The 14,360-nt window shown below is 44.7% G+C and overlaps 1 protein-coding gene across 5 annotated transcripts in view; it reads right to left on the bottom strand.

The window, feature by feature from the left end:
- The window catches only part of UNC79 (unc-79 subunit of NALCN channel complex), a 153,237-nt gene that overhangs the window by 116,076 nt on the left and 22,801 nt on the right, over positions 1-14,360 (bottom strand). For all 5 annotated transcript variants that reach the window (XM_075065657.1, XM_075065656.1, XM_032772580.2 and 2 more), the window contains 5 exons: positions 8,964-9,019; positions 8,100-8,229; positions 6,174-6,238; positions 1,934-2,022; positions 780-820 (listed from right to left, as the gene is read on the bottom strand). In XM_075065657.1, coding sequence (XP_074921758.1) covers positions 780-820; positions 1,934-2,022; positions 6,174-6,238; positions 8,100-8,229; positions 8,964-9,019 — 381 coding nt within the window. The remainder of the gene's footprint in view (positions 1-779; positions 821-1,933; positions 2,023-6,173; positions 6,239-8,099; positions 8,230-8,963; positions 9,020-14,360) is intronic.

Here is a 14,360-nt window from a genome sequence, read left to right as displayed (position 1 = left end):
AGGCCACTCCACCTAGGTCACAATGCCCTCAGTGTGGTGACTCCCATCCCCCCACTATATGGGCTTGGGAGAAGACAGAAAGGAGCAAGAGCCAGCCAGAGACTGCAGCTGGTGGGAGCAGAAGCAGCCAAAGCAGGGTCCTTTGTATGTCTAGGCTTTCAGAGAACTTTCTAGTTTTGTCTGGACCTTCTCTGCCCTGTGCTGACTGGCTGTTTGCTCTACCCCCTCCACCTCCCTCTCCTTCACGTTCTCTTCACTTTGGCTTCACTCCACACCTGCGCCTCTTACCCTCTTCTCCCCTGCTCCACCCATGCTTTCCCTTCCCTTTTCTTTCCATTTAGCTGATCCCCTCCCAAGTAAATCCACAAGCATCCCAAATGGCAGAATTAACATGTTTGCTGCTAGCAGTGTTCATTCTGCTTGTGTGTTCTACTCCTTCCCTCAGCCTCTGTCTGTCTTGTCTATTTAGATTGGATGCTCTTTGGGGCAGGGACCATCTGCTAGTCTGTTTGTACAGCACCCAGCATAATAGGGCCTCACTCTTGGTTTGCCCTGACGGACTTCCATAATAGACATAATAACAATAATAACTAGGAATGTTTGCACACTACTCTGAAGATGCTAAGGAGCATTTAAGAGTAAACAATTATTATTTTCTAGGATTCGGTGTGGTTTTCTTGAAAGTATAATACAAATACCTCGGATAACAGAGAAAAATAAACAAACCTATGACTGTACAGTCACAATTACTTGTGATTCATCCTTAAAGTAAATCTTACCTTGTGGCAGGAGAACATCAACCAACCATTCACTGTGGTCCCTAAAATAATTCAAATATTTAATTAACATCCCTTTTTATTTTATTTTTGCACAAAAGAAATGTCAGTGATCTACACTGTTCTGAAAAAGCTTTTCTGTAAATAGCACATCATAAATAGCAGGCTGTTTTAAATCAGTTCTCTTGGTTATGCCCTATTGATTGCAAATTACCACTGTGCTGATATTTGTCCATGTTCAAGGCTTTTAAATATTACTTTGAAGACATTAATTTAGCAATTTAGAAAATACAGTGTGCTCTGTATATCCTGAGATTAAAAACGGATGGTGAACAGTGTTAGACAAATATGAAAAAAGGAAAAGTACCTGTTCCATACACCGTATATCTGTTTAGAAGCCATGGGCTGCCATTAAATTTGATTAATTTTCCCTGCAGCTTTAAATCAAGGATGACTTCAAAACAAAGATGACTTCTGTGAAATTTAATTACTTTTCCCTGCAGCTGCTATGATACAGAGGTGTCTGTTAAACAACAGCCAAAAATAAATATGCACAGCTTCTGAACTAAGCAGAACTTCACTCATTTGCACTAATGATTGAGAGACACATTGCAAATTAGTGGATTTTGTAAATTAACAAGTTTCCAAACAAAACTTAAAATGCGAGGATAAATCATGTCAGAATGTATTTCTGCATGTACTTCACAAGTGTGATCTAGTTTTAACTCCTTATGCAGTTGCTTCATGGTGTGCACTAGGGAACGTTCTGAAGTACATTTTCCATAAATGTAATGATGCCTCAGCAAGGGAGATCTCACTATAGTGCTCTTAATGATGGGGAGAGACATTCTTCTTGTGCAAAAAGGGTGTGGATTCATAACATAAAATCATATCATTCACAAATCTTATCTTTAAGACTAATGTGCAAACTAAAAGCAAATGCCGTTCACTTTGGGCCAGGACTCTGCTACAATTACTCGTACCAGGTAGCAGATTACTTTACAGGTGGGTCTATTAACTTCAGTTGGATTATTTGTGGAGTAAGATTCTATTCAAGATGAGTGAGGGTGTTAGAATCTGGAGTTGTACACTCATTGTATGTAGTTGTTTTTAACTATTTGTGATCATCGTTCATCTCTGAGTCTTAGTCTACCCACCCTGCAATCCTTTGGCTGCATTCTTCACACAGGTAAAGCGGGGGTGGCTTATCACCCAGAGCCACAGACAAGGAAGGTTCTATGCACATCTGAAACACACAGGAAGAACAGAATGAACTTCTCTCTCCATGAAAGTGGTCTGGTTTCATAACAATCCAAGGGGCCAATGCTACAAGGTTAATGAGCATCCACTGGTGTCAGTGCTTGTGGAGGGCATTCATCATCTTGCAGGAGGCACTCAGCACCTGCCAGTGTTGTGTCCCAAATAATTTCAGCCAAAGCAAAGCTCAAAACAGGGAACCAGTCTGTGTAAAAGGAGAGCACTGTCAGTCCTGTTTTCTGCATTCTTGCTTTAACTGGGCCTATGGGAGTGGTCTACACACAATAACACAGGTATGTCTTTCTCTTACATTACTATAACTAAACACATATTATATTTCATGGTCATTGCAGTTCTGTCTTTAAGAGGCAGACTCTCATACAAGAGAATTTGGCTTAATATTTTTAGGCCAAGCTAAGGTAGAATTCTAGATCTTTCAATCTCAGTGGTGTCACTTAAAACATCTATATGCTGCAAGTATACAAGCAACATGGCTCTTGGCTGTATAGCACATATGTGATAACAGAGATAGAACTCAGGAGCTCTGACTCTCAAAATGCAGGCCTCTGTTACCAGAGCTAAAAGAATAACTCCATTGTCTTGCACTAGTGGCAAGGCTTTTATCCTTTTCGTAGGTTAGCCATTAGACGGCAACATGATCACACATCTGAGCAGATGCATTACACTATTTAAGTACTCAGAAGCAGGACAGTCATAGGTCTGAACATGGACACTGATGGGTTGATCTTTCTCTTACGGGTACTGGTGCCTAGAGGTCAGCCCACCCCAGTCACAAGGCATGGCCTGTGATGGGGTGTCCACGCCACACAAGGCCTGAAAGGAATAAGGTGGCTAGGACAATCACTGCTCTAGGCAAAACTTCATTTTGCTGCCCTGCTCTAACCCTCTAGAGCAGAGGTTCTCAAACAAGGAGGTGCACCCCCCTGGACTTCTGGGTGGAGGTACAGCAAGCTTTCTGCAGGTCCAATGATTATTGTAAAAGTGTAGGGCCGAGCTCCAGATCACAGCACTACTCAGTCCAGTTTGACCCAGTTTCTCTGTGGCATGACACAACCAGGAACGGCTGTTTTTGCCACCCCACCAGGGTTTTTGCTACCCCAAGCAGCAAAAAGAAGCTGCGATCACGATCTGCGGGAGCTCTACTGCTGTGTCTTCAGTGGCAATTTGGCAGCAGGTCCTTTGCTCTGAGAGGGAGTGAGGGACCTGCCGCTGCCGAATTGCCGCTGAAGAGCCAGTCGTGCCACCCCTCCCCCGTGGCCACACCAAGCACCTGCTTGCTGGGCTGATGCCAGGAGCCAATGACAGTGGCCGGACCAAATTTGAGTAGCATTGCAACCTGACACACAGGATCACAGCACCAATCAAATGTGGGATTTGTGGGAAAAGGTGTTGTTTTGTGTTCTGGTAGGACTTGTGCAAGTTCACCAAGTGCACAGTGGTTAATCTGAACCTGCTCCTGTCTGAAACAGGAACATGCTGATTACTAGAACTACAAACCCAGTTTCAAGAGGAGGACTGGGGGCACACTCCTCTAGATGTTGGAAACCAGAAGGGAAACCAAAAGGACAGTTTAGAGCATAGCCTGGGGAGTGCCAAAGAGGCTATAGAGCCACAGAGAACAGAGGTCTCTGTAACAGACCAGTGAGAAGCCACCTAGGAAACCAGACCCTCTAAAAGAGAGGATCACAAGATGTGAACTAGAGGAACAGTCCACAGGAGCAGCATGTTAGAAAGCACACGAGGGAAACAGTAAAGGGTTGAAAGAAATTGACATAAACTCCTATATACAGAGTTCCTAACCTGGAACCCAGAAAATGGCCAGGCCTTAGGCGTCCCTACCAAACCCATCAGGAGGGTTTACTAAGGCCCTGAGCAAGTGGGCCACACTCAAAGAGATCAATGACTGTATGACTCTCATCTAAAGTGACTGACCTCCTGAAGCATTGGACTCTTTAACACCCTGAAAGGGGGAAAGGACTACCAGCCATACAGCCGGAGGGCTAGGGTCACGACAAAGGACCCATGAGCAGGCTAGATGGTGAGGAGATCCATCAGAGTAGAATGCAAACTGAGCAGTCTTGCTGTGTCACCCAGTTCCACCACAAGGGGCCAGTAAAGACAAAAGGCAATCGCTAACAGACACCCTAATATCACTTCCAAACTAAATTAAAGTGTTTCTTAATCTAGCCAAGAGCTTGATCTTGCTGCGAATGACAGAGAGTAGATTCTTCTTTGGATGTAACTTCCATCCTCTCTCTATTAACAAGAGTTTTGGGCATGTATCTAAGAGAGAACAGGCCTCAATTCATGTATCTCTACATAGCTCAGATCTTCATTCTACAGCAAAAAGTAGTTCAAATGAAAGTCCATTCCAGACTCTTAAGCAATAAGTATTTACATGTACAAACCTTAGAACTGCAAATCTCACAAAGAGTTACTCTCCCCACTGAATGGCTGGGGTTCAAATGGGTGACCCTTAGGTCACAATGTGACACCTGCCTGTTATCTTTCTCTGGCGATGGAAGGACCTAACTAGGGGTGACTGGGAAGGGCTGGATGAGGGGCTGGGGTTGAAGTATGCTAGGTGGGAAATGTTGGGAGCTCTGAAGTCAAGTATGAACATCTTTTTTTGCCATTATAATACACTGGAGACTAGTTTGCTGGGAGAGAGAGAGATCTATCAAGTGTCATTCTGATCAGTTTAATTGTTTTAATGTTTATACGGTGCCTGGAATATAGGTTAGGTCTATAAATAAATAGCTTTACTACAGGCAGTGTGCAGCAGACTTGGACTCAGTAAATGTGGATTCTATTTCTGACTCTCCTACTGCTCACTGAAGGAGCCGGGGGTCTGAATGACTTAACCTCTCTGTGATTCCTGTTTCCTGTAAAACAGGGATGATGCTGTTTATCTCCTTTCTAAAGCACTTTGGAGAAAACAATTAGTAATATTTTTGAGAAAACATAACACTGGGGTAGCCAGAGACCACTCCAGAGATTTTCCACGTGGATAGGTTGCCAACTTTCTAATCTTACAAAACAACACCCCTTCCCCACTCCTGCCCCAAGGCCCTGGCCCTGCCCTACCCCTTCTCTGAGGCCCTGCCCCACCCTGCTTGCTCCATCTCTCCTCCCTCCATCGCTCATTCTCCCCCACCCTCACTCACTTTCACTGGGCTGGGGCAGGGGGTTGGGGTGTGGGGTGCAGGCTCCGGGAGGGAGTTTGGGTGTGTGAGGGAACTCTGTGCTGGAGCAGGAGGTTGGGATGCAGGAGGAGTTGCGCAATCCTGGCGGCACTTACCATGGCTCCCAGGAAGTGGCCGCTAGGTACCTGCAGCCCCTAGACACAGCCGAGGAGGCTCCGTGTACTGCCCTCACACCCACAGGCATCACCCCCACAGCTCCCATTGGTCACAGTTCCTGGCCAATGGGAACTGCAGAGCCGGTCCTCTGGGAAAGGGGAAGGGCAGCGTGCCAAGCCAAGCCCATGCACCTTGGCTACCCATGCACCTAGGGACTGCAGGGACCTGGTGACCACTTCCAGGAGCTGCGCAGAGCTAGGGCAGGCAGGGAGTCTACCTTATCCCTGGGCCTCTGCTGTGCCACCAACCAGACTTTTAATATCCCGGTTGGTGATGCCGACCAGAGCCGCCAGGGTCCCTTTTCAACCAGGTGTTCTGGTCAAAAACTAGACACTTGGCAACCCTACATGTGGCCGCAACCATCCTTATATTTAATATGGGGACATAGCTCATGGAGGAAATACTCCATCTTCATCTGAGCAGCCAGGCTACGTAGACCATCTAGATCAAGACGTATTCTTAGGCCCTTTAGTTTCCACAGGCCATGCTGCCATCTTAGTTCCTGTATCTGATCTTATGGAAGTCAAAAGGAGTTTTGCAACTGACTTCACTAGAAGCAAAAGCAGGCCATTAAAGAAATGGGTAACTGCAAGTGATTTCCATGCCAAACTCAGCCCTTGATTACATACAAGTCTTACTGACTTCCGTGTATGACCAGAGACAAAATGGGGCCCTAGCTTCAACCCATGGGCTTACAGAAATTTTACATTAAGGCCCTCAACTGGGCAAAGTTCTGGTCCTGTGGAAATAACGGTACCTTCACAGCTGGTTTGTTAATTGCATTATGGCATTCAATGTGCTGGCAGTGGATGGGATTCCAGGCTGCAAAACCAAAACACAGCTGATTAACAAAAAAATAAATATTATTCATAGGTTCTATTATGCTAATGCCCAGAGGCCCCAATCCAGACTGGGCCCCATTGTGCTAGCTGCTGTACAAATACAAAGGAAGACATGATCCCTGTTCCTGAGCTGTTCCTAGTGCAGCTCAGCAACACACTATCCCTTACTAAGGGCTGTGTCCTCAGTGCTCAGATTTTGTCACACATTCCAGCTCTCTAGGGAATTTGAGCTATGCCTAGGGGGGAAACTCCCTGTAATCAGCTGTCTGGCCCACTCACCTGCCTCCTGGGGCTGAGCAACCAATCAGGACTGCTACAGGAAAAGCTCTCCCCACCACCACCCCATAGCAATTCAAAACTGTTCTGACAGGAGGGGAGGGGGAAGGAAGGAGCTAAGCAGACCAGCTGCTCAGGGCAACTCCATCCCATCCTCTGAGCAGTGTGAGGGATAGGATAGCAAGAGTATTCCTCCTCAGGAGCCCCCCACCACTGGAAAGGGGAGAGGGTACCCTGCTGCAGCCCCCCCGGCCTGGGAGAGGGAGATGAAAATCCATGAGTAGCAGAGGGGAAGCTGGGGGAGGGACAGGCAAATGTGGGGGTGAGAGCTCCTGTAGCGGGAGCCAAAAATCATTTTACCCAATAAATGTCGAATCATCTGCAACACTGTTATGCATACACTGGGGATGGGCAGGAGCAGTTCAAAAACCAGAAGACAGACCAAAAACCACATAATAGAATATTTATTTTAGAAAGCCCATGATTTTGGGGGGCAATCTCATGATTTGTTGGGGTTCAAATCTTTATTTTTGCTCTCTTGAGGGTGGTAATACTGTGTCCCAGAGACACAATCTAGCCTTAAACAAGCTGCACAACAATTTAAAATATAATAATACAGTGAACAAGGTCAGAGATCAGCAATATACAAACCAGAGCAATATTTAAATCCCAATAATCTGACCTCATTAAAAAGGGAAAGTGAATGCTACATAGGAGGTGACAGTAATCAAATATTAGAGGTGCATTCCAGTGGATCCAGACCCAAATTCACATTCTGAATGTCCCAAAGATCAGGGTCATTTGAGTGTGGGGTTCTTGTGCCAGTCCAACTGTACTCCAAATGGAAAAAAAATCCAAAAAAAGACAACACAACATTGAAAAATATGATTCTTCAAAGCAGAGAGATGGGGTTAAGGCCAACAAGCACCAAAAGGAAGTTCCCACACTTAAGAACCATCTCAGAAGAAGCACAGTCCCCTACCAATATAAGATGCAAAACAGCACAGAGGAAGGTGAGCGTGAGACCTCGTGCCATCCACCTACTCAGCTTTGTCTCTCTCTTCCTGCTTTCCCATATCCTTCTTTCCAGCCCTGGGAACTTTCCTACTGAGCTCTGTTTGCACCTGACTCCAGTGACAGTAATAGCTAGAAGAGGAGTCATAGCAACAGCAGCAGCTATAACAAATAAGATGTCAATAGCATCCAACGTGAGAGTAGAAAGGGACATCGAATGGATTCCTTCTGGGTACCTACAGGGTACATTTACATCTCAGTTTGGGACTTTGAACTGTAGGTTTATGGGGAGAGGTTATCCAGTTAGTGTTGGGACTGACACACTGGATTTATTGGATCTGATCCCATCTTCTACTGCCCATAACTTCTACCGGTTATCATCACCTTTTGAAAGCACACTGAAATAGACATTGCCTATACTTAATATATCTGCCTATAGAATATTGTAGTTAGGATTCCTCTGACAGGAGTTAACAGCTAACACTACTACACACCAGACCACCTCATTTATTGTTATTTATCTGGGTTTATACAAACATTTTTGCACTTACCTGTGTACTGCAATCCTCTGTACTCACTTATTGCCCCTGGCGGTTTTAAATTGGGCCAGTAGTGGAATAGCATTTGTACTGCCGGAGGTTTTACTTGAGAAGGACCATAAGCTATTACATACAGCAAGTCCTAAGGAACAACATGTGTAGCTTGTTTAGTTTGCATAGTAATGAAACACAACTCATTTCATAACATTACTTCATGTATGTGTTCAAACGTACTTACACATATACCAATTGTATACATTTTACATCCTGCCCACCACCTTTTGCAAACTCTTTGGGGGAGCTTAGATGGCAATTCTACTGGTATCTTTGTAAAGAACCTAGCACAATGGATCTGTGATCTTGACTGGGGCCTCCAGGTGCTACCACAATGCATATAATATATAATAACAAGCAAGCAAATTAAGCCTTCTATCTAGATACAGACCAAAAAGGTGGTGTTTGGATCTAGAACTGGATCCAGATTCGGTTCAGGCTAAGGATAAGAATCCAGATTTGAGGTCAAATGGGGACTAAATTACTTCTGGCCTAAATGATACTACACACAAACCATCCTCATAAAAATTCAGTCCAATATGAACTAGTAAGATCTCTTGCTCTTACAAGATTTTTCCTAACATGAGCAACATTTAAGTAGGATTCAGAAAATGGGCCCCGATCTGAAGGGATGGAACAGCATCTACAAATTCCAATTATGAGCAACCAACACATGCTTGTCCCAAATTCAGCAGGAGAATCACACATGAAAATCACTACTTCTGACTTTCTGGCTCAAAGCGACTACAGTTTTCAAGCCATCTGGTTTTCATTATTGTAAACAACATTGTCTATATAAGGTATATTTGGTCACAAACTTACTTTCCATACTTCTTGCTTATATTTCATGAGGCATTCCAGTAACTGACAATGATACACTGAGAGAGAAAAGACCATATAAGCATGACACTGAAATGGAAACTCAAGTTCAAGAAATGGCTTGTGTCACATTTAGTTTAGTTTATTGAATGTACATTCTGTTTAATTCAGTATTTACAAAGTGAACACTTTGCTAAGGGCTCATTGTCCTGGGGTAGAGTAGATAATTGAGAGTCAGAAATTAAATATCAGTAGTTTGTTGATGCTGAGGAATGCAGTAAATGATGAGAATTGCTAGTGTACCAAATTTTGGCACTTACTTTTTGCACAGATATGGAGTAGTTCCCTTTGCCTACATCTGATTTATCTGCCTATTTACTTAGACCGTGTTTTTATGGCAGTATATGAATATATGATGCCAAATTCAGCTCTGGTGTAACAGTGCTGTGGCTAGAGCAGGGATCTGGAAGTCAAAAAGCAAAATACTTCATACAAAAATCTCATTCATATTTAAAATTTGTCATAAAAATAGTTTTTTCTATGTTGTGTCCTATTTTTATTAAGCTTTGGTTAATTATGTTTGTATTGTGGGAGACTTCTTCACATGCTCATGGTACAGACGGCCCAGTGCATTTCAATATCTACACCACTTAATAAATAAATATAATAGGAGAGAGTTGTTTATGGCAAAGAGAGTCAATTCCTATGGGTCAAATGTTATCTTCACTTGACACTATTGTGGCCTCACCGACTTCACTGGGGCTGCGCAGTGTTAGAGAGGGCAGATTTTGTCTTCAGGTGTGTAGCGAGGGGGGTCCCCTCCCCCACGCTCCTGAGACAGGGAATAGGCTAGGAACCCTGCAGTCCCGGGCAGAGGCCCAGCTGCCTATCCCCGCCCCCAGGAAGTCAAGGGGCGGGACCGGAAGTTCAAGGCCCCCTCTGCCTGTTCCCGCCCCCAGGAAGTCAGGGGGCGGGACAGGAAGTATAAAAACCCCTATTAATCCTCAAAGGAAGTCCAAAGGGTGGCGGCTAGACTATAAGGAAACAGTTCACACACTAAACAGGCCCCCTCTGCTGGGTTCCCTTGAGTCAGATTGAAAATTTCATTGCAAAGGGCAGGTCCTCCGGTCAGTAGACAGTTCAGGAAGGGTCGGAGGATTTACGGAGGGGGGAGGGGTAAAGGAGTGGTATGAAAAATCCCCTCAAAAAAATCGGCTAGTTTAAAGACCAGATCACGAGAAAAAAAGGTCAACCCGAGCCCATAACTTCAACTCAGGCTTATTAATGTGAGAGGGTGTTAAAAATATACTTTGGGCCTAATCATTGAGTATCACAAGGACATTAACGACGGGTGCCACAGATGCTCACCAGTCTGATGAAAGAAAAATTCAGGCTGCACGCTGTCAGCTTTTGATTACTCCCTAAGGCTCTTAACAAGACAGGCAACTGCCCAATAATTAGCTCGTTATCCGGAGGGGTCCTGGCCCTGACCTATAACTTTCCTTCCAAACTAGATTCTCATGTGCCCTTTGATTACACAAGCTCATTTAAACAGACCACCAAGCGCCCGCATGGCCCCAATTGCTCATTAGACAAAAAGTCTTTTTAAGTTCCACCACACTATAGTCATCACTGCACAATATGTATTCGGAAGACATGTCTTGGAGAACCGCCTCGCGCTTCAGGACAGCATCTCATGCTGCCAGATACTAGCGGCGCTTCGGAGGTACTGGAGGCCAGATGCCCAATCACGATCCCCTTACACTGAATCTTTGGAGGAAGAATCATATTAGAACGTAGTTGATATTACGATCTGCAACCAAGGAAACGGTCAGCGGACTGGACAAAGCAGGCACCTAGCGTGTGTAGCAGTTCGAACAGTGTTATCACAAGGTGACAGGTGTGGCTATGACTGTGCTTAAATACCGGGGAGCGCATGTCGCACTAACTGTTCCTGACCTAGTCTAGGTCTCGTGGACACATCTGTAAGTGTAGACCCTTGTCAATATCAACGCTGTAAACCGGCGGACTGAGTTTAAAGCGACAGAAGCCGCAATCGCGCTTGCCCTGGCATGAAATTGACCCCAGTGACGGCTTGAGACATGGAAACGTACTCTAGCGAACCACTGCGGGGCTCGACCCCTCCAGTTGGTGCGTACCATTGCTAGACAAGTAATAACAACTCCGAAGACTTTTTGTCCTTTTTTCCGCCCTCACTTCTGCATGATGATAGGTTAACCGAAGGACTGGACTGGGACCTACCTTAACCTTTATGCTTTTCTTGTGCCCTGGTTTTTCCCCAATCCTCCCTTTCTAGAGACCGTCGTTATGCTGAAGGAAACCGTAAATAGATTGACTTTGGAGAAACATATGGTTGTATAACGATCTCCCAAATTTGAGTCGACGCCTCCTTATGTGACACAGAAATTCATAGAAGGGCACTGAGAGTAACATCTCTAGGGTTATTGGTGTGTAGGTCATTTTAGACAGACGCACCGGTGTGGCAAGGGTTACTGAACTACTCAGTCAGGGCGCCAGTGCTGTCAGAATGCCGAGACCGATGGTCGTGATGCATCGGATGAAAAACCAGAGCCCGGTACAATCCAGTTAGGTGTCTGACCAGCTCCTAAATTTCATGACCCATTTCAAATTCTGACGTATTTAGCTCAAGTGTTCTTAGTAACAATTTTCTGTAATCGGATCATGGTGAGAACTAACCCTGCTGCTTACTGCCTGGGGCCTCCCAGTTCGGTGCAGTGTGTTTTGTGGCCCAGGATACCCCCACTGACACATATAAATGCGGCGCAAGCCGCTACTAGGCCCGGGCTGGAACGCAGTGGAGTGGGAGGCTGCGTTCCCATCTCCATCTTACCTCAGGTGAATATACCTTCAAGCCTGCTTGTTCCTCACAATTGGTAGAGGCTGGTCTATACCTAGAATGTATCTCCTAGCATATCCACTCAGGAGCCCTGTGAAAACCAATTTTTCTCTCACATGACAGATCTGGAGTGGGCTAGACCTACTCCAAACCCTGTAATTCCTTTATTAACTTGATCGCCTCCAGTTGTCCACTTGCTAAGCCTCCCCGGCCCCACTGCTAAAAAAGGGATGCCATGTGGAACTGGAACCGAAGACACGCAAGCCTGGGTTAAGAAAACCTGTTCTGTATCAATGCACACGAGCCCACGGAACCTCTTCCCAAAGGGCCAGAGCCACAAATATCTGGTTCAACGGTATGGAAGTGTTCGCCTCTGCTACAATGCCGGCACCACGGCGCTAGAGCCCATGCTATGCTCTGCTAGTCCAACATGGAGAACATGGAGCTCGGCGGAGCGCACTGGCAAGCATCTCTGCAGTCTAATCGCCCATCCCTTTGTATTGATAACGAGGCGGACCCATACCTCTGTTCCAGACTAAGGCCAGAATACGTCTTAACAAGAAAAAACTCGCCCTCTGACTGACGTAGCGAGTGCTCAGCCATAACTGGTTTGGGAGCTGGCGGATTATTGTATCGAAGTATGCTTTGAAGTATGAATGGACAACATAGGTGCCTGCTCTAGAAATAATTAACACAGTATAATAAGTTATGGGTTGGACGAGGCCAGTGGAACAGTACATGCTATGCGTTCAGCTGGATCTGTGTGAAACTTCACACATACTATAAAAGGCAGTCGACCAGGAATACAGAGTTGCATCCTAAATTAGTTGGCGCAATTAGGTACACTAACAGCACTCAGTCAACAGAAGGAACATGTTTCTGTTGATCCGTAGGAGCTAGCTGCCTCTTGCGGCAGTATAGAGGTGGATTTAACACTACACAAATGGGAGAACTCTTCCATGCAGCACTAGAGAATACTTGTAACAGTCTACACTGAGACAGACACTAGATATGCTGCACGCTTATGCCATTGTAGCATATTAACCCAGTGTAGACATTGGCTACTATTTGTTTTGGGAGTGAGGGTGTTCTACACGTCTACAGAGAGACATACCCTGGCTTGTCAGTGTAGGCTGGCTATGGGGTTATGGCAAGTATAGCTATGATAATCACAAAATTAAGCTATGCGTAATAGCTTTGTTAAACATGCCCTAAACACGTACTACAAAATATTATTACTAAAACAATTATCGGTTTTAATGTTGTAGACGCAATGAATGAGTATGATAGGATGATCTACAATATATGCGCTTCGTCTTTACACAAATAGTAAGATGAAAATTATAACAAGAATCTCTGCTTTTTGCGTGAGCTGATATCTTTCTCTGTGGAAAGTGGGTCAGTCAGCAATTATTCCATGGATTTAATTATATTATTTATCTGAACTTTAGCTCATCAGAAGTCTGATATGAATCAACGGCCACAGATTAATAACCCACAATGCACTGTGTTTTGGGCCAGGATCCCCACTGACCGCCTTAGCGGCGACAGCCGCTACTAGGGCCCCGGGCTGGAACGCAGTGGAGTGGGAGGGCCTGCGTTCCCCCTGCCACCCCTTAAGGGTGGCAGACTCCCCCCTTCCTTTACTTAACTTGATCGCCTCCAGTTGTCCCTTGCTCTGCCCGGCCCCAAAGGGCCAGAGCCCCAAAAACTGTTCGTAGCTCTGCCCGGCCCCAAAGGGCCAGAGCCCCAAAAACTGTTCGTTCGCCGCCCGGCCCTACCCAAGGGCTCGGACTACCAACTTCATTCGCTCAGCCCCTGCAACCAGGAACTGAGCCCCGGCCAAGGCCGTTACAGGTGCTTTTTAATGACAATGAAATTAATTACAGTTTATTTTGGAGCCAGTGGACAGTAATCTCTGTCTTGCTAAAAAAGTGACAACAACAATTGTGATTCTAGCAGTTCAGGAGTCCAGTATATAAGACAATAAAACAGATCCTATCAACCTTTAATTATGACTGATAGTGGTTAGCAATTATTGCTAAGCACTGATGTTAGAATGTTCCATTTTCTGATATTAAGCTAGAATAAGCAGGACTGTTTTAAAGTCTCAATTTCACCATACATGCACAAACCAATTAAAAAATATTTTCACTGATGATAATCGAAATTTACAGATAGGAAGATTAAGAAAAATACTGCTTGAGAACTTACTAGAGTTGGATTTAAGAATATGTACTTTGTATGTTTTGACATGTGATGTTGACAATTCGTATTTTAATGGTTACAAAGCTGTAGTTTTTTTCAGTCTTGACATCTACTGTCACTAAATATTTATGGTCTGATTCCTGACCCCGTTCTCTGACACCCCCAATGCCCACAACTGTGAACTTTAAATCAATAGAAATTGGTAAAATATACTTAAAACACATAATTTTGCACATTTGTGAACATTTAATTTGATAAAAATAGGAAAAACTACTTACAAGTAATCAACATTATCCATAAAAATTATAAACAAA

This window comes from Chelonoidis abingdonii, chromosome 4 (assembly GCF_003597395.2).
Source record: "Chelonoidis abingdonii isolate Lonesome George chromosome 4, CheloAbing_2.0, whole genome shotgun sequence".
Lineage (NCBI taxonomy): Eukaryota > Metazoa > Chordata > Testudines > Testudinidae > Chelonoidis > Chelonoidis abingdonii.
Note: the sequence above shows the minus strand (reverse complement) of the source record. Positions and strands in the feature narration are given on the sequence as shown.